The sequence below is a fragment of the Antechinus flavipes genome, chromosome 5, assembly GCF_016432865.1.
Source record: "Antechinus flavipes isolate AdamAnt ecotype Samford, QLD, Australia chromosome 5, AdamAnt_v2, whole genome shotgun sequence".
Classification (NCBI taxonomy): domain Eukaryota; kingdom Metazoa; phylum Chordata; class Mammalia; order Dasyuromorphia; family Dasyuridae; genus Antechinus; species Antechinus flavipes.
This window is the reverse complement of record NC_067402.1, coordinates 47,131,536-47,148,090: the sequence shown is the minus strand read 5'-3', so window position 1 is coordinate 47,148,090 and position 16,555 is coordinate 47,131,536. Positions and strand designations below refer to the sequence as shown.

Below are 16,555 nucleotides of genomic sequence, written 5' to 3'. Positions count from 1 at the left end.
AAAAGCATAGAGTATGTGGAGCAGACGTACATTGGAGAAGTTTGGGAGGGTCCACATTGTACGGGTTTGAGTGCCAAATGTAGAACTTTGTATTACTCCCAGGGATAATTGGAAGCCACTAGACTTAATTGAGTAGGAAGATGATGGGTAAGTTCTAGTGCTCTAGGAAAACCACTGTTGCAGATGAATAGAGGATGATTTGGAGTGAAGAGACTTGGGTGAAGAGAATAATTAGAAGGCTGTTATAATCTGGGAGGGAGATGAAGAGAGAATAATTGGAAGGCTGTTATAATCTGAGAGGGAGATGAAGAGAGAATAATTGGAAGGCTGTTATAATCCAGGAGGGAGATTAAGAGAGCCTATGTGTGCTCCTCCATTGCAGAGAATTTAGAAGATGATAAGCTAGTGTTGGATGTGTGTCTTAGGATCCTTGGCCAAGAGGGACATGAGAAATACAAGTCAAGAGGGCTTGTAAGTGAGGGAAGGCAGTTAGGAAAGAGCCTGTTAAATGGGGAGATTGAAAATTGAAGAGTGGGGCTGATAGTGGAGGCAATATCATAGAGCTAGGAAAGGATAGAGTAAAGGGTGCATGTAGAAAGGTTGGTTGTGACAAGGAGGAAGGCTCACCTTTCCATAAAGCCTGGCACTCCAGGAGGAGAGAAGGAGCAAGAAAATTTCTGAGTTATAGGAAATGAGGAGGAGAGAAAGAGGAAGCTCTCCTTGAATGATTTATCTGGTTGGTGATGCGTGAGGTAAAGTCAGAGCTGGGAGAATAGGGAAAATGGCATATATGGGGGAACTTGAGGAAGGATGCAAGTTTGGAGTTGACCCTAGCTTTAATGGGAGAAAAAAAAAACAATTAGGGAGGTATAAAAATATTGCCTTGTTGTAGTGAAGGCCCAGTTAATATTAGATAATATAAATTTATAGTGAACTCAATTAGTGTGGTTTTGTGATTTTTCTCTTTTCTTTGGCATGCGAATAGGAGCAAAGGAGGCAAATAGAGGGAGACATTCAGGTCTGGGGTTTGGCAGTGTGGGATCGATGATAGGGTATGGTGGTAGGAATATAGTGGGAATTTGAACTACTTCACCTCAGAGGGGAGGAGAGGTTAGCTCTTGCAGAAGAGATGGACTGAAGGGTAAAGTGAATGGAAGTCAGAGAGGGGAGTTAGGAGTCATAAGGCATTGAGAAACACAGAATGAGAAACCTTTTTACTTTGTCCATATAAGGAACTTAAGAATTCACACATGGGTAATGGTGAGCTTAAGGATTTAGCCATCTCTGTAGCTGAAGTAGATAGTGAAATAATAGATCATGGGAATTAATTATGATGAAGAATTGAGAAGTGAGAGCAGTTTTAAGAGAGAGAGAGAGAGAGAGAGAGAGAGAGAGAGAGAGAGAGGAGAAAAAAGAGGCAGAGAGAAAGGGAAAGGCAGGGAGGAGGGAAAGAGAGAGGGAAAAGAGAAGAGAGAGGAAGTAAGAGGGAGAGGGAGAGAAGCAGAGAGAAAAAGAAAGGCAGGGAGGAGGGAAAGAGAGAGAGAAAAGAGGAGAGGAAGTAAGAGGGAGAGGGAGAGAGGGAGTTGATGAGGAAGTAAGAGGGAGAGGGAGAGGGAGTTGATGTCCTCTAGTATGAAGATTGGAGTGGATGGATACTGTGAACTAGGTAAGAAACTCTTTGAGGAATGAGTGGCAATTTTGGGGGGGTCCGTAGATAATGGCCACCAGGATCTAGATTGGATGATGGATGAATTAATAAAGCATTTAATAAGAACTTACTATGTGCTGAGCACTTTGCTAAGTGATGAGGATTCAAATAAAAAAAAAAATAGTTCCTGTTTTTGATAAGTTCTAATGTGGGAGGCAACAAATATGGAAGGTTTCACAGCTGGAAAGGAACCATAGCCCTTAAAGCACAGTAGCAAAGCAAAAGGTTATGCCTTTTCTTTTTTATCTTCAATAGTTTTAAAAAAAAATTTTCCAAATACATGTAAAAATAGTTTTCAACATTAATTTTTATAAGACTTTGTATTGCAAATTTTTCTTTCTTCCCTTCCCTTCTACCTTCCCAAGACAAGCAGTCTGACATAGATTAAATATGTAATGCTTTTTTCTTTAATACCATTTCCACTGATGAAATCGGAAATCAATTCCTGATTTTGAACTATCTGATGATGTTGAAGACTTTAGTACAAGAATTTCTCAGGTCTTCACTCGCTCCCAAGTCTATTGGCTCACGTTCTTGGGCTATCTCTGTCAGATCTGAGAGGATGTTATCAAGGAAGTGGGATGATGTGTCCTGGCTGGCTCTGCCAGAGCTGACCTGCCTGTCCTGAGTGGCAGTCGGTTGACAATTGGTAGAGGGATGGCTGGCCTCTTCCCCACAAAAGTTGCTTTTCTGTATGATAGAGAGGTGGTCATCAGGTGGAATCAGGTGGTCTGGGGATGGGATGGGGAGGTGTGTGTCAGTCTCAGGGTTCTTGTGTTCACCTGCCTGTTGGATACTCCCTTTTTTTTTTTTTTTTTAATTAAAGCTTTTTATTTTCAAAACATAGGCAAGGACAATTTTTTCAACATTGACCTTGCAAATTGTTCAAATTTTCCTTCCTTCCTCCATTCTCCCCACAAGATGACAAATAATACAATATATTTTAAACATGGTAAAAATATATGTTAAATCCAATATATACATACATATTTATACACTTATCTTGCTACACAAGAAAAATTAGATCAAAAAGGAAAAAAAAAATGAGAAAAAATAAAATGCAACCAAATGACAAAAAGAGGTGAAAATGCTATGTTGTGACCCAGACTCAGTTCCCACAGTCCTCACTCTGGGTGTACATCACTCTCTTCATCACAAGATCATTGGAACTGGCCTGAATCTGGATAAATATTCTGTAATGAATTTGCACAGCATGATCCCCTCCAAGGAGGAGATAGACATTTTCTTCTTCACTTTTAATCCTTATCAACTTCAGGGTTATTATAAGGAAAATAATTTGTAAACTATCAGTGGCTTTTTAAAGATGAACTCGGGGTGTGTGAAGCAAGTGCTATTTACTGTAGGTATTCTAGGTACTGTGGAGGATGTCTCTGAGACACATTTCAACACTTGAGTTGGAACATTGTGTTATTAACCTTGTATTCCTCAGCATTCAATTTGTATTGTATTCTGATGCATTAATGAAAGGGCTGTGGACTTCAACCTACTTTCCCAGCTTGGCTGTCTTGTTGAAATGCAGACTCTCCAGAAACAGGCAGCCTTTTCCTTCTATAATAAAGCAGAAGGTGAGGTGGAATGCAGAGGCAAAAGGAATGACATTAACTTCTTAGGCAAAGAATTGCAAATATATACATATGTATATTTATGTGTGTATTTATCTCTTTTTATGAGGGGCAGTGTCAGAGAAATGATGAGATTAGAAGGAGGGGGAAGAAATGCGTGAGAGAGTCAAAGCAGTTCTTAGATTTATTTTATTTCTCCTGAGATCCAGGATGGTAAACTAAAATAGGCTGAGAAAAATAAAATTAGCAGAGGAATGTATTACATCTCATTTTAAAGATCATGATGAAGTTGTTTGTTTTTTTACTTCCAAGAAGCACTCGTTTCTCTATTAATCTTGAGTCTCTTAAATTGTAGTTCTGACCATGCGATAATGTTTAAAGTAGTTTCTTAATACTGCTTAGTCACCAACTTCAACTCCATCTCCACCCCCTTCTACCTCCCAAGAGATTACATTTATGTTCCAGCTAGTGCATATGAACCTGGGCCAAAAAAAAAAAAAATTAAAAAGTATTGAGTTTCTGAACTATATGGGTCAGTGAGCTTGACTTCCAATTCTAGAACAGATCATTAAATAAATCATTAATGAATATGTAGCACAGGGAACCGAGTGAATTGCCAAAAGCCTGATTATTTCATGGGTTCACCACGGCCAGATTTTACCTCCTCCCATTTTGGCTAGGCTATTAAACTATCATATTAGGCAATACTAGAGATGATCCGCTTAGGTTGTAGCTAAGTCTTTAATAAAGGATGCCATACTATTTTTTGTGGAAAAGATAGAGGGGTGAATTCCTTGGAATTTCCAAGGAATTCAGTCTGGTGGATTTGGAATTGGTGGAGGGGTGGATTATTTGTTAAGGGTTCTGTGTCAGCTGGGTACAATGGCACTGGTGATGTGCCCCAGGGATCCTTGCTTGGTCCTATGCTAGTTCACATTTTGTCGGAGATGCTATATTGACCAAATTTTCAGATGACAAAAAATTCAGAAGAATGGCTAGCCCTCTGGATGACACGTCACGACCCAAAAAGATCCCTATAGGCTAGAGTATGGGGATGACTCTAAGAAACAAAGTTGAATAGTGATAAATAAGAAGTTGTATATTCTGGTTCAAAAAACTCAGCTTCACCATTGCAAGATGGGGAAGACATAGACAATATGAGAGACAAAAAGATTTGGGGATTTTAATGGACCACAAGTATGACTACAATATCAGGTGAATCTCAAAAACTTGAAGTGATGCTGGGAGAAGCATCTGTTCTGCAAATAGAGTAGTGGTGATTCCTCTGGGTTTTGTCTTGGTCCAATCCTATCTGGAATATTGTGGTCCATTCTGTGTGGGAACTATCCTGGTGAAGGAACTCTAAGAGTTCATGTTATAGATGGATCCATTGAAGGACAGGGGGAGGGCTAACCTTAGGAGGTAAAGTTTTTAAAATACTAAATATGAATAAGAGATGTTAGATGTGTTTTTTATGGTCAAAGTGAGCAGAAACAGGAGCAGTGGTTGGAAATTACAGAGGTAAACATTGACTTAACTCTTAGGAAAAATTTTCTTAAGAATTAGAGGTGCAAAACTGGAATGGAAGCAGCTGGGGATGCCATAGTGCACAGTGCTCTGGGTCTGGAGTTCAGCCTACTCAGTCTTCATGGGTTCAAATCCAGCCTCAGGTACTTCCCAGCTGTGTGACCCTGGGCCAGTCACTTAACCCTGGGTGCTTTGGTTTTCTCATCTGTAAAATGAACTGAAGAAGGAAGTGGCAACTTCTGCAGTATCTTTGCCAAGAGAACCCTGAATGGGGTCACTAAGAGTCAGACCCAACCGGAAAACAACGAAAGTGTAATGAACTGCTGCAAGAATGCTGTTTTTTCCACTCCAAGAGAGGTCAAATGATTTCTTGTCAGTTGTGTTGTGCCTTTGCAAGTAGACTGAATAAATTCTTTGTTTAAATCCCCATGTTAAAATTTGGTAGCTATAGTTTCATGATTTTGGAACATATTAAGTTTTCTCTTGTACCTGAGAGCCTAGTATTCCATCAATATTGGGAATTTCAAGAAAAAACCCAAACTTAGAAATATTGAGCCCTCACTGCCATAAGCTGATTGTTGTTATTTAATTTTGTATTTCTAGCCTACAGACTTGTACTCTAAAGTGAGTTAAAGATATTTATTGAATTAAATTAAATGGAGGTTGTGGGGAGGGGTGTTCTCAGAGAGTAGGTGGAGGACCAAATTAAGGAAGTGACAAAGTGCTACTGGAAAAGGAAAATTATTTTTGGAGCTATTGATGTGAATTAATCTATAATCAAATGATCAAAAGTTTGTATAGCTACATTATGGTATGTTTTCTCAACAGTGTGATTTCTTGAAGCTTTAAATTTAGTTCTAAAAAGAAACATGGACTGACTCAGGAAAGCTGAGATTAGTTCTTGGATTGTGCAAGTGTGAATATTTGAAAAACTGATGATATGGAAACTCACCCTTCCAGAATGTGTCTTCGCATGGCATAACTGAATCACTGACATTTTCAGTGAGAAAAGTACAGGACACCAAAGGGAAGGCAATTGGGACTGTTCTGAGAACATATTTTCATTCTTACTTTTTGCTCTCCTCCCTCTTTTCCTTTTCCCCAGAGTAAATGGGAAACTTGTGGCATTGAAGGTGATCCGGCTTCAAGAGGAAGAAGGTACTCCTTTCACAGCGATCCGGGAAGGTAGGTCCTTGTCCTGACACCTTGTGATTTCTCAAAGGTTAGCTATTTAAAGAAACACTATAATGAAATGGACAATGAAGAGTTTTATAATTTTATGAGTAAATTACTTCTGGAAAAATTAACTTAAAAATCAAAAGTATTTTCTAATATGGGAAATTATTGTAAATACAATATGGACAATATCTTAAAGAGGATGTACCTTTGTATCTAGGCCCAAAGAAAAACTTCTGTATGTTGGTGGTTACAAGTGGGCTGGTTTTGAATATTCAAAGTATGGTGATGTCATTGCTTATGTAGCAGGGAAGGGAAGAGGAATAAATGAGTGTGTGTGTGTGTGTGTGTGTGTGTGTGTGTGTGTGTGAGAGAGAGAGAGAGAGAGAGAGAGAGAGAGACAGAGAGAGAGACAGAGAGAAAGATACATACACAAAGAGAGAAAGAGAGAAAGAGACAGAGAGACAGAGAGACAGAGAAAGAGACAGAGAGACAGCACTGGTGGGAAGCAGTGCTTTAATCTTATATTGACAATGGTTTATCCGTCTGTCTATTCATCCATGTACCTATCTATTCATCTATCTGTCTGTCTCTTCCTTCCTTCCTTCCTTCCTTCCTTCCTTCCTTCCTTCCTTCCTTCCTTCCTTCCTTCCTTCCTTCCTTCTTCCTTCCTTCCTTCCCTCCTTCCTTCCTTCCTTCCTTCCTTTCATTTTATTTTTTCCTTCCTTCCTTCCTTCCTTCCTTCCTTCCTTCCTTCCTTCCTTCCTTCCTTCCTTCCTTCCTTCCTTCCTTCCTTCCTTCCTTCCTTCCTTTCTTCCATTTTATTTTCTCTCAAATAGCCCCCAAAGAAGCTATACGCTACCTGGGAAGGGTCAGAGGCAGCTTATTGATGAACATCCCAGGGGTTATAGTCTTTGAGCACTCACTATGATAGGTGCTGGATTTAAAGTAAATTAGGGATCAGTAATTAAAAGAGAAAACCATTAATTGAAGCTAGCATATCCTAGTCAATCACTATGTTTCAAGTCCCAGATTCTTCCTGAATTTGCTGACTGGGTCCACTACGTGTTTATGTTTTATCATCTGAACTTGGACTTCAGTACTGCTTGCTAGATTTCTGTCTGCTTGGGGAATTCTAAGATTTCAGTCTTGGTTTCTTAACTAGAGAATGCTAATATCAAGAAGTGAATCTTCCTTATCTCTTTTATCATGTTAAAACTATTTCTTAAAATCTCATTTTCATATTCCTAAATTTCTTCCCTTACCCTCAATCCTTTTTGTCTTCCAGAAAGTCATTTTATCTAAGATTTTTTTTTAAAGAAAGAACAAAAAGATGAAAAGAAATTGACTACTTATCAATGGATCAAAAACTCTAACATTATATGCGGTATTTCCCATCTATAGACTGCCTAACTTGGGAAAAGAATGGGGAAGAGAATGTTCCTTTTCAAGGAGCAAAACTGATCCTTGTTTTTCAGTGGGTGAGCTGAGTGACTAGATTTTTTCTCTAAGCAACCTGTGGAGTGGAAATAATTTAGTGAGAAAAGAAGTGAAAGTAGTTGGATGGAAAGAGAGTTTCTGGATCCATCATTCATTCTTGAATGGTTTTCACATAAACTTCCCTGATTAGACAACTTATATAATATTGCACTTTTCTTTCTGGATGCTAGCTTTCATTAAATTAAAAAAAAAAGTCTTTTAAAAAAAAAATCAGTAGAATTTCTCTTTTTTGCTTTCTTTCCACTTCCTTTACAAGAAAATCACCATGGGTACTATGTTTTTAAAAAAAGACTGATAAGTTCAAGTTTCATTAGAAGAATCTCAGAATTACTTCATGTGGATCAGTTGTTCTGTGAATTTTAGAATCAATTTGGGATTTTAAATTTTAGCCTAGAGAATAGATGACTTAGTGGGAATATGTGTGGATGGGGATTTGTAGCTGTCTCATCTTATTGGAGGATCTCTCTTTCTGAGAATAAAACTTGAATGATTGGCCAGAAGTTCTAAGAAATTAGATTTTGATTCAGGATAAAGAAAAGCTTACTAAGCAATAGAGATGCATTCGACTTGAATTTATTGCCTCATGAAGTAGTGTTTCTTATTTTTATTGATATATTCTATTAAATGCTTGATGATGGGTATATATTGGGATAATGTAGACAGAATTTGTGTTTTGAATAAGGGTTAGATGGTTTTTGGAGTTCCATCCAACACTGAAATTCACTATACATAACCTATAAAAAGTACTGAATATTATAAATAATACATGATTTAGTTTACTGGGTTTAAGAGATCATAGTGGGCTGGAGGTACAGGAAGGGACCTACTTCCCTGAAAAGATAAAACATTAGAAGTACTTCAGGAATTTATATGTTTATATGTAATTATATATGACATATAATATTATATAACTTATATAAATGGAAATGAAGGCAGAATCTTATAGCATGTGTTTGGCTGGAATATAGAATACAGAAAATGAGTTTTGGAGATAGTGACACAAGGCAAGGTAGAAGTGAATCAGGCTGTTGATGTAGATTTTGGAGTCCTTCATGTATAGGTAAGACACCGTAAGTATAGAGGAGATTAAATCTTGGAGATATGAGACCCATGAGTATAATATAGATCTTGTTGGGTATATTTCAAATAAAACATGCTAGATAAAAGGGATGATAGCATTGTATATTAAATTATACTCTTAGGAAGACAGTGATCCTGTGGAAAAAGTCTTAAATCTGGAATGGGAAGACCTAGATTACATTCTCAGCTCTGCTGTTTACTAACTGTGTAACATTAAACAGGCATTTTCACTTCACTGATCTTGTTTTCCTCACCAGTAAGTTAAAGGACCTTTTGATGTACTTTAAGGGCCTTTTCCACTCTAAATCTATAACTGCCTGAACATATAAGACACTGTTTTAGTGGTACAAAGAATAATTGGGAAAAAAGCTCTATGAAACCAATAAGACTGTTTTTGAGAAATCATTCTTTCGCTTTCTCTTTCTCCCTTCCCTCCCTTTCTCTCTCATTTCAAGGGAATCATTGAGGAGTAATAATCATGTTTAAAAAAATGATATTGTATAACAATCTTTTTTCCTCATCTCCCTGAAAAATAAAATTAAGTTTATTTATATGAGGAAATCCAAGAACCAGAAAGGGGAAAGTGTGGTGGAGAACACTGAGTGGTAAGGATCAAGTGATTTTATCGTTCCAGTGTACTATAGACCACTGCACAGAAGGAGGAAATGGATAAATTTAGGAAGCAGATAACAAAACTGGTATAGAGTCACAATTTGGTAGTAATGAGAGACTCTAATTATTCATATTATTTCTGAAGCTTTCTCTTTGCAAAAAAAGCAGAGCAACTAATGACTTTTTAATTTGTCTTAATGGCAATTTCATTTTCCAAAACATGGATAAAAAGGGAAGTTATATCTCAGTTCTAGTTCTTAGGATAGATAACTACTTGTTCCTTGCGTGGAAATGATAGCAACTATGTGGAGGAAATGATCAATGTCCTCTGCAGTTTGTGATACAGAAAGATAGGAAAGGTTAACAAAGTTTGACATTAGCCTAGATTTTGAGAAGATTAGAACTATTCAGAAGAAAGAAAAAGAGCATCTCGTGAAATCAAGTTCCTAGAGGAATTCAGCACAAAATAAAGGATATATTCAAGAGTGGAACTCTTTTCCCACCAAGGCAAACAATACGATAAATGGGGGAAAGGAGTATGGTCTGAAGATTCTAATGTTGATGCATTGGGAGGTCACAATTCAATTAAAAAATAAAATGGATGCAACAGGTAACAGCAAATAAATATAACCCTATGACCCTGTGATTTAAGAACAGATTTTTGAGTGTTAAAGCACAGAATAACCTGAAGTTGTTTAGGAAGCTAAGGGCAACAAAAAACATAGGTTGATGGAATGACACTAACTGATGATGACACAGATGCAATTACCCAATCTGAATTTTGTTTCTGTCCTTTGTGATTCAAAAAATCCCAGTCCTGACCCTTGCTGTCTTGTGACTATGATCAAGTCACTTAAACTTTCTGTATGTCATTTTTCTCATTAATAAAGTGAAGCAGTTGGGCTGGATTGCCTGCCTCTAAGCTACTTTCTAGCTCTGAATCAGCAATCCTATTTTGTTGATGCCTAGGGTAATTAAGGAGGTAATAACAATCAACAAACATTTATTGCCTGCTGTATGCATTATGATAAGCACTGAGGCTAAAAAAAGGGCAAAAGAAAGTCACTTCCCCTTAAGGAGCTTACAGTCTAATGGGGGAGAAATACATACATACACACGATTCATGTACAGGATAAATAAGAAATAATTAAGAAAAGGAAGGTACTAGGATTGAAAAAGATTTGCTTTAGAAGATGGGATTTTATTAGGTGCTTAAGGAAATCAGTAAGAGGAGATGAGGAAAGACCCTGAGCAAGTCCTGTCTGCCTCAGTTTCCTCATGTGTCAAATAACTTGGAGAAGGAAATGGCAACCCCAGTCAGTTTCTTTGCCAAGGAAACTCCCAAAAGAGTCACAAAGTCAGACACCTGCTGTAAGCGACTAAACAACAATAGCATTTATTAAGCTATGCGGGAGTAAGGATATATATTTATTTCAATATGATTCACCCTAGATGACTCATGACATAATCCAGCTCTTAAGAATCTGTGATCTCTAAGATCCTTTCCAGCTCTAATATTCTGATTTTCATGTAATGTAGGGTTTTTTTTTTTTTTTTTTGTGATTCTTTTCAGTAATCGATATTTCCTTTCTCCAATCATAACATCCTTTAAATTTGTATTTGTAGATATTGATCTTCTGTAGGGAGAAGGAAACAAGGATGGATAAGACCTAGAGCAACTAATCTCATATGTTTCTTTCAGTAAAAGCACTAGCTATTTCCTCATGCTTTTTCAAATAAAATCTACCTGCTGAGTGACCTTGCTGTAGGTGAATGGCCATGCTGCAAGAGAAAATAGTGAAAGTCTGATCGATGATGATTTGTTCCCCTTTTCCCTTTATTCTTTATCCTCTTTCTTCTCTGAATTGACAGGACACTTTTTGTATTCCTTTTCTCTGTTGCACCAATACTATTACCCTCACTTTGCCCTTTTTCTTGGCTTTTAATGACTATAGAAATCCACATACAATAACTCCTCTGTAATCCTAGCTCCAGAGCCTGATGTATTCTGGAACCAAGGAAAGCTTTCAGAGAAAGCATTTTTCCCAGGAGACTTGTAGGATCTTAAAAAAACAAAAAAACAAAAACATTTTTATTTTATTCTCAATTATATGTAAAAACATTTTAATATCAATTTAAAAAATAGTTTTGAATTCCAAATTCCCTCTCTCTCCTCTTCTCCATCCTTGAGAAGGCAAACACTTTGATATAGATTATAGATATTGCAGTCATGCAAAACATTTTTATTTTAGCTGTGTTGCAAAAGAAAACAGACTAAAAACAGGGAAAAATAAAGAAAGCTTTTTTTTTTTTTTTTAAAGTATACCTCAATCTGCATTAAGATTGTAATGTAATGTAATTGTTATGTAATGAAGTAAGATTTTACTTTATCATCCATTGTCTCTGGAGGTGGATAGCATTTTTCATCATAAAGTCTTTTGAATTGTCTTGGATCATTGTATTGTTGAGAATAGCTAAGTCATTCACAATTGATTACTGTACTGTATTACTGTTACTGTGTACAGTGATATCCTGGTTCTGTTTGTTTCTCTTTTTATCAGTTCATATAATCTCAGCTTTTTCTGAGACCATCTTGTTCATTGTTTCCTACAGTATAGTAGTATTCCATCACAATCATATATCACTATTTATTCAGCCATTGAACATAAGGCATCCTTTCATTTCCAATTCATTGCCACCACAAAAAAGAATCACTATAAATATATTTGGACATAGAGAGCTTTTTCCTTTTTCTTAGGTCTCTTTGGATACAGACCTCTCTGTGGTTGTTCAGTCATTTTGGATAGTTTGTGATCCCATTTGTGGTTTTCTTGGCAGAGATACTGGAATGGTTTACCATTTCCTTCTCAAACTCATTTTACAGTTGAGGAAAAGGAGACAAATGGTACTAAGTGACTTGCCCAGGATCACTCAGCAAATAAGAGTCTGAAATTGGATTTGAACTCAGGAAGATGAGTTCCTGATTCCAGGCCTGGCCCTGTATTCTAGCTGCCTATATAGATTTTTCATAGGATCTTACCGTTACAACTGGAAGATACCTACAGAAAATCTAATATAAACCCATCTTTTTACAGATGAGAGAACTGAAAGCTAGATAGATAGCTCCAAGGTTACAAAGCTAAGGGGGAAAACTAAAATTTGCACTCCAGGTCCTTTGAGTCCAAATCCTGTGGTGACCTTTAGGGCCATTGAAGTCCTACATTGATAAGTGAAGCCGTTTGGCTTGGCAACTTAAGGTAGAGACCTTGAGTATGAGTTTCTGTGTGCTAGGACACTTAGTTTGGTTTTATCATTGGTGAGATAGAAAGTTAACTATTTTTGAGTTATGCAAAATCTTGTGCAAATATCAAGTGATATTTAATTGTTAGTTGTCTTACCTGGGAACATGGGTTTTGGTAGAAAATGTCAGTATGATATTTGTGGTGAAATGTAAATATTCAAAAGCAATTCCTAGCAAACCTTCATTTCTGACCAAAATGCTTTAACTTGATCCTTTACAGCTGTAAAGCAGAAGAATTATGCTTATTCTTCTTGCTTTCAGATGATACTCACTTACACAATTTATACATTTGGAGGTAGAAGGAGAGACATTAATGCTCATCATCTTCAACTGTTGTGTGCTCCTCTTCCCCATTTTACAGATGAAGAAACTTAATAACTTAGGCTTCTGGGCTCATTTGTACTAGTTCAGAATACTGTACAACTAGAGATTTCTCTTTAGAAAGCATCCACTTCATTCATAATCCATCTAACAATATTTAGACTGTAATTGTCAACCTTTAAACATATCCATGCTTAGGTTAATAATTTGGAATCTTTAACAAGTTGCTTTTAGAGAGTAAAATTAATAAAATTAAGGAACAAATTGTCATTTTTGATACTTTCACATGCACGATAATTTTTTTGATTTAACATTTTCCTTTCTTAGCACATTCTTTCCCGACTGATTTCTAACCAAAGCAACAGAGGATAATTCTGCTATTTGGCTGTTTCCTTTTTTCAGTTTTCATTTTTCCATCTATAAATAGGCTTATTTCCCAAACTCCATATTTCCTCCATTCTGCTCACCTGGGTAAACAATTGTCTCTCTCCCAGATAAACCTGCTCTTTCATTAGTTTTTATGATTTGCTTTAATATTGAAATAAAGAATACCATCATTTTTTAACTGTAAAGATTATGAATGGAAATTTCCTCTATGAAATTCCATATTGATTTTTATTTTAAGTACCTTGACTATAATTTAAGTAAATTGGAATTTATTCTTGAATTTTATTTGTTTTAATATGTGTGTAAGTTTCAAGAGGGACATATATATGCAGTGTTGATGTAACACCATTCACTGTAGACAGATTTTGTTATAAGGTAGGTACCAGAAGAATAATCTTCTGTAGAAGGCAGAAAGATATTCTATAAGGTGATTTTGTGAAATACATTCTTTGATCCATGGTTCCTACTTCTGGGTAGCTGTAGGGAAGTACAAAAATCTTTTTTTTTTTTCCTCCAAAGTATAGTAAAACAGCCTAATGGATTGAATTGAGAGCTGGAGAAGTCAGAAAGTGCTTGATTCAGATTCTGTCTCCAATACCTAATGACTATGTAACCCTGGGCAAAACTCCTGATGAGACTCAGATTATTTATTGCCAATTAGATGCTGATCTACATTTGTAGGAAAAGTTCCTCATTGTGAATGCCTATCAGCAATGGAATCTTGTCAAAAAATAATAATTAAAGAACGGTGTTCATATATTAGGTTCATATATCCAGGTGTTCTTGACATTTTCACTCACAGTGATCATAGCCAGCCTTGAAAATAGTTTTATAAAATGAGCAGGCCACAAAAAATCTTTCCAGCTCAAAAATATACCTTGATTCTAAACGTTTTTACAAATGTCACCTTTCTTCCAATTTTTTCCATTTTCTTCTCCACTGTAGCTCATATCACAAGGAGAAGGATAATTTCTCCATGGAAAATATATACCATGTGCCTGCCAAAACTGAGATCCTGATAAAAATCAGCCAAAGAGAAGGAAAGACAGGCAGATTAGCTCATTATACTCATCAAGGATAGAAACCAGGGCTAAAATGTAATTTTATAGCTTGTCATAATGAGAGGCACCATAGTTATTGGAAAGAACCCTGGACTTGCAGAACAAAGCCACTTAATCTGCTTCTTCCCCTGTGGAGTAAGGTCACATCTCTCTGGGCTGCTGTAGGTACCTCCCCTGTCAAATGTCTTGGCTCTATCCCTACTCTACCTATCAGTGAAACCAGGATATTGAGAGTCAAAGCATAGAAAGAACATTGTACTTTATCCAGGTGCCCTGACTTTCCTTCTAGCCTAAATATGCACTCCGCTGGACTTGATCTATAAAGGAGAGCAATTAGACGTAGGTCATTTTATTCTTCCACAAAATATAACTCTATCATCTTGTTTGAGCTTTTTATTCAAAAAAATGTGTGGGGGAGGGTAGTGTAGCAGTCATATTTATTGTCTCCAATGTCTATAATTGTAACATCAAATTTTTTGATACGCAATATGCTATAATGTGCTGCACGTTTATTTTGTTAGAAATATTTCTCTGAAACTTCCTAATAATCATCACTTATGTCTGTCACTGTCAGAGTTACCATGAATTGTTTTAGAACCTCTTTGTGATTGATAGGCAGGAACTTTTATAATGCAGTGTAAAAATCTGTGGAGCTAGACTTAGATTTCATGGAAGTTTATGCAGTTTGCTCTAGTTCTCGTTCTCTGGGTTGGAATAATTTGATGGGAGGCTGCCCATTGATGTTAACACATTCTGCAAGATGTTTCATCATATGACTCAAGAAAACAAGGAACTTGGTACAATTTCTTAATTTTTTTTAAAGTATAAAGACATATTCTAGTCTTTAAAAGCTATAGTTGTTCATTGGAAGTGAAATGGGCCCAAATCTACAAACGCTATACCAGAAAACTCAATTTGAGAATCTGGAACCTTAAGAGACAGATATTGATGTTATCTCAGTCAAGTTAATATCATCATCCTCATCAATAATCATCATCAAATTAATCTCTAAGTTACCATTCAAGAAAGTAGTAGATCTATGTTGCATGAAATGTATTTGAAGAATACCCTTTTCAACATCAGTTTCCTCATGTGTAGCTTTTAGTAGCACCAACCTCACTGGCTGTGAATTGCATTCACATTTTATTTGAAGTAATATATATAAAGTGCTATATACATATTAGCTGTTATTAGTGTCATATGTGATTATCAAGGGGAGTCAGATTGCTAAGGAGCTGAGAAATAGGGGATTTGGAGTGGAGCTAGTTTATATATTATTTTAATAAATACACTATTGTAATATATTTATACAAATATTATTATTTATAATATAATATACAATTCCTATCATTTTATTTTGTGAAGTGACTGAACCCACAGGAAATGTAGATTGTAACAGAGTCGTGATTTGGACTCTAGTCCTTTATACTACTTAATGTTGTTAGTGGACTAGACATGGGAACACTGCAGATTTTAGAGTTACCAGATTACATTTCAAGCCAATTTTGCCTTTTTAGAGATTGTCATTTAGGCAGAAGACAGACCCTAAGCTGAATCATCCTGAGCCCAATTTCTTTATTCACTTGTTCCAAAAGAATGTAAAGATCCTGTGTGTTTTGGACATTCTGCTCCTGGGTCATTTATAGCTGTCAACATTTGATGCCATTGGCTTGGATATACTGATAGGGTGAGTTATTTTTATAGTGAATGGACATTCTGAGTCCTCTGGGAGGAGGGGGCTGCAGATAATTCTTTCCAGTTTGTACAAAAGCACAATTCAGAGGAAGATGGAGTTGCCATCAGTTTTTAAAAGAGAGCCTTAGGTTGACCACACTCTTGGGTTCACATTGGGTTAGTGATTCAGAAGGGGGCTAGAGCTAGCTGGAGTCTAGCTGACCCTAAAGCAAAGAAGCAGAGATGAGTGTTGTCGCAGGAATATGGAAATGTTGCCTTTCCAGCAGAGTGTCAATCGTTGAATGCTTTTTGGGTTCTCAAGAGAACATTTTTAGGGTTGTTCTAGGAAGAAGGGAGAGAAGGCTTTTACCTTCAGAGATTGCCTGAAGGTAAGTCCGAATTGAAACATTTTTGTTGGTAAACATCCAGTTATCTCAATAAAGCAATCGTCCTGACATGTCTTGAAGCAAAAGCTATGTGGCTTTTTATCTGAAATGCCTAAAGTATGTCCAGAACAATATCTTTAGTACAGCAGAAATGAAGGATAATGTTTTATCTTTTTTTAAAAATTTTAAACCGTGAGGCAGTAGTCATTTATTTTTGAAAGCAAAATCCCTGATGTGAT

The 16,555-nt window shown here is 36.5% G+C and overlaps 1 protein-coding gene across 1 annotated transcript in view; it reads left to right on the top strand.

Moving 5' to 3' along the window:
* The window catches only part of CDK14 (cyclin dependent kinase 14), a 545,438-nt gene that overhangs the window by 220,654 nt on the left and 308,229 nt on the right, over positions 1-16,555 (top strand). The window contains 1 exon segment of the mRNA XM_052000624.1: positions 5,924-6,003. Within this exon segment, the coding sequence (XP_051856584.1) occupies positions 5,924-6,003 (80 nt within the window).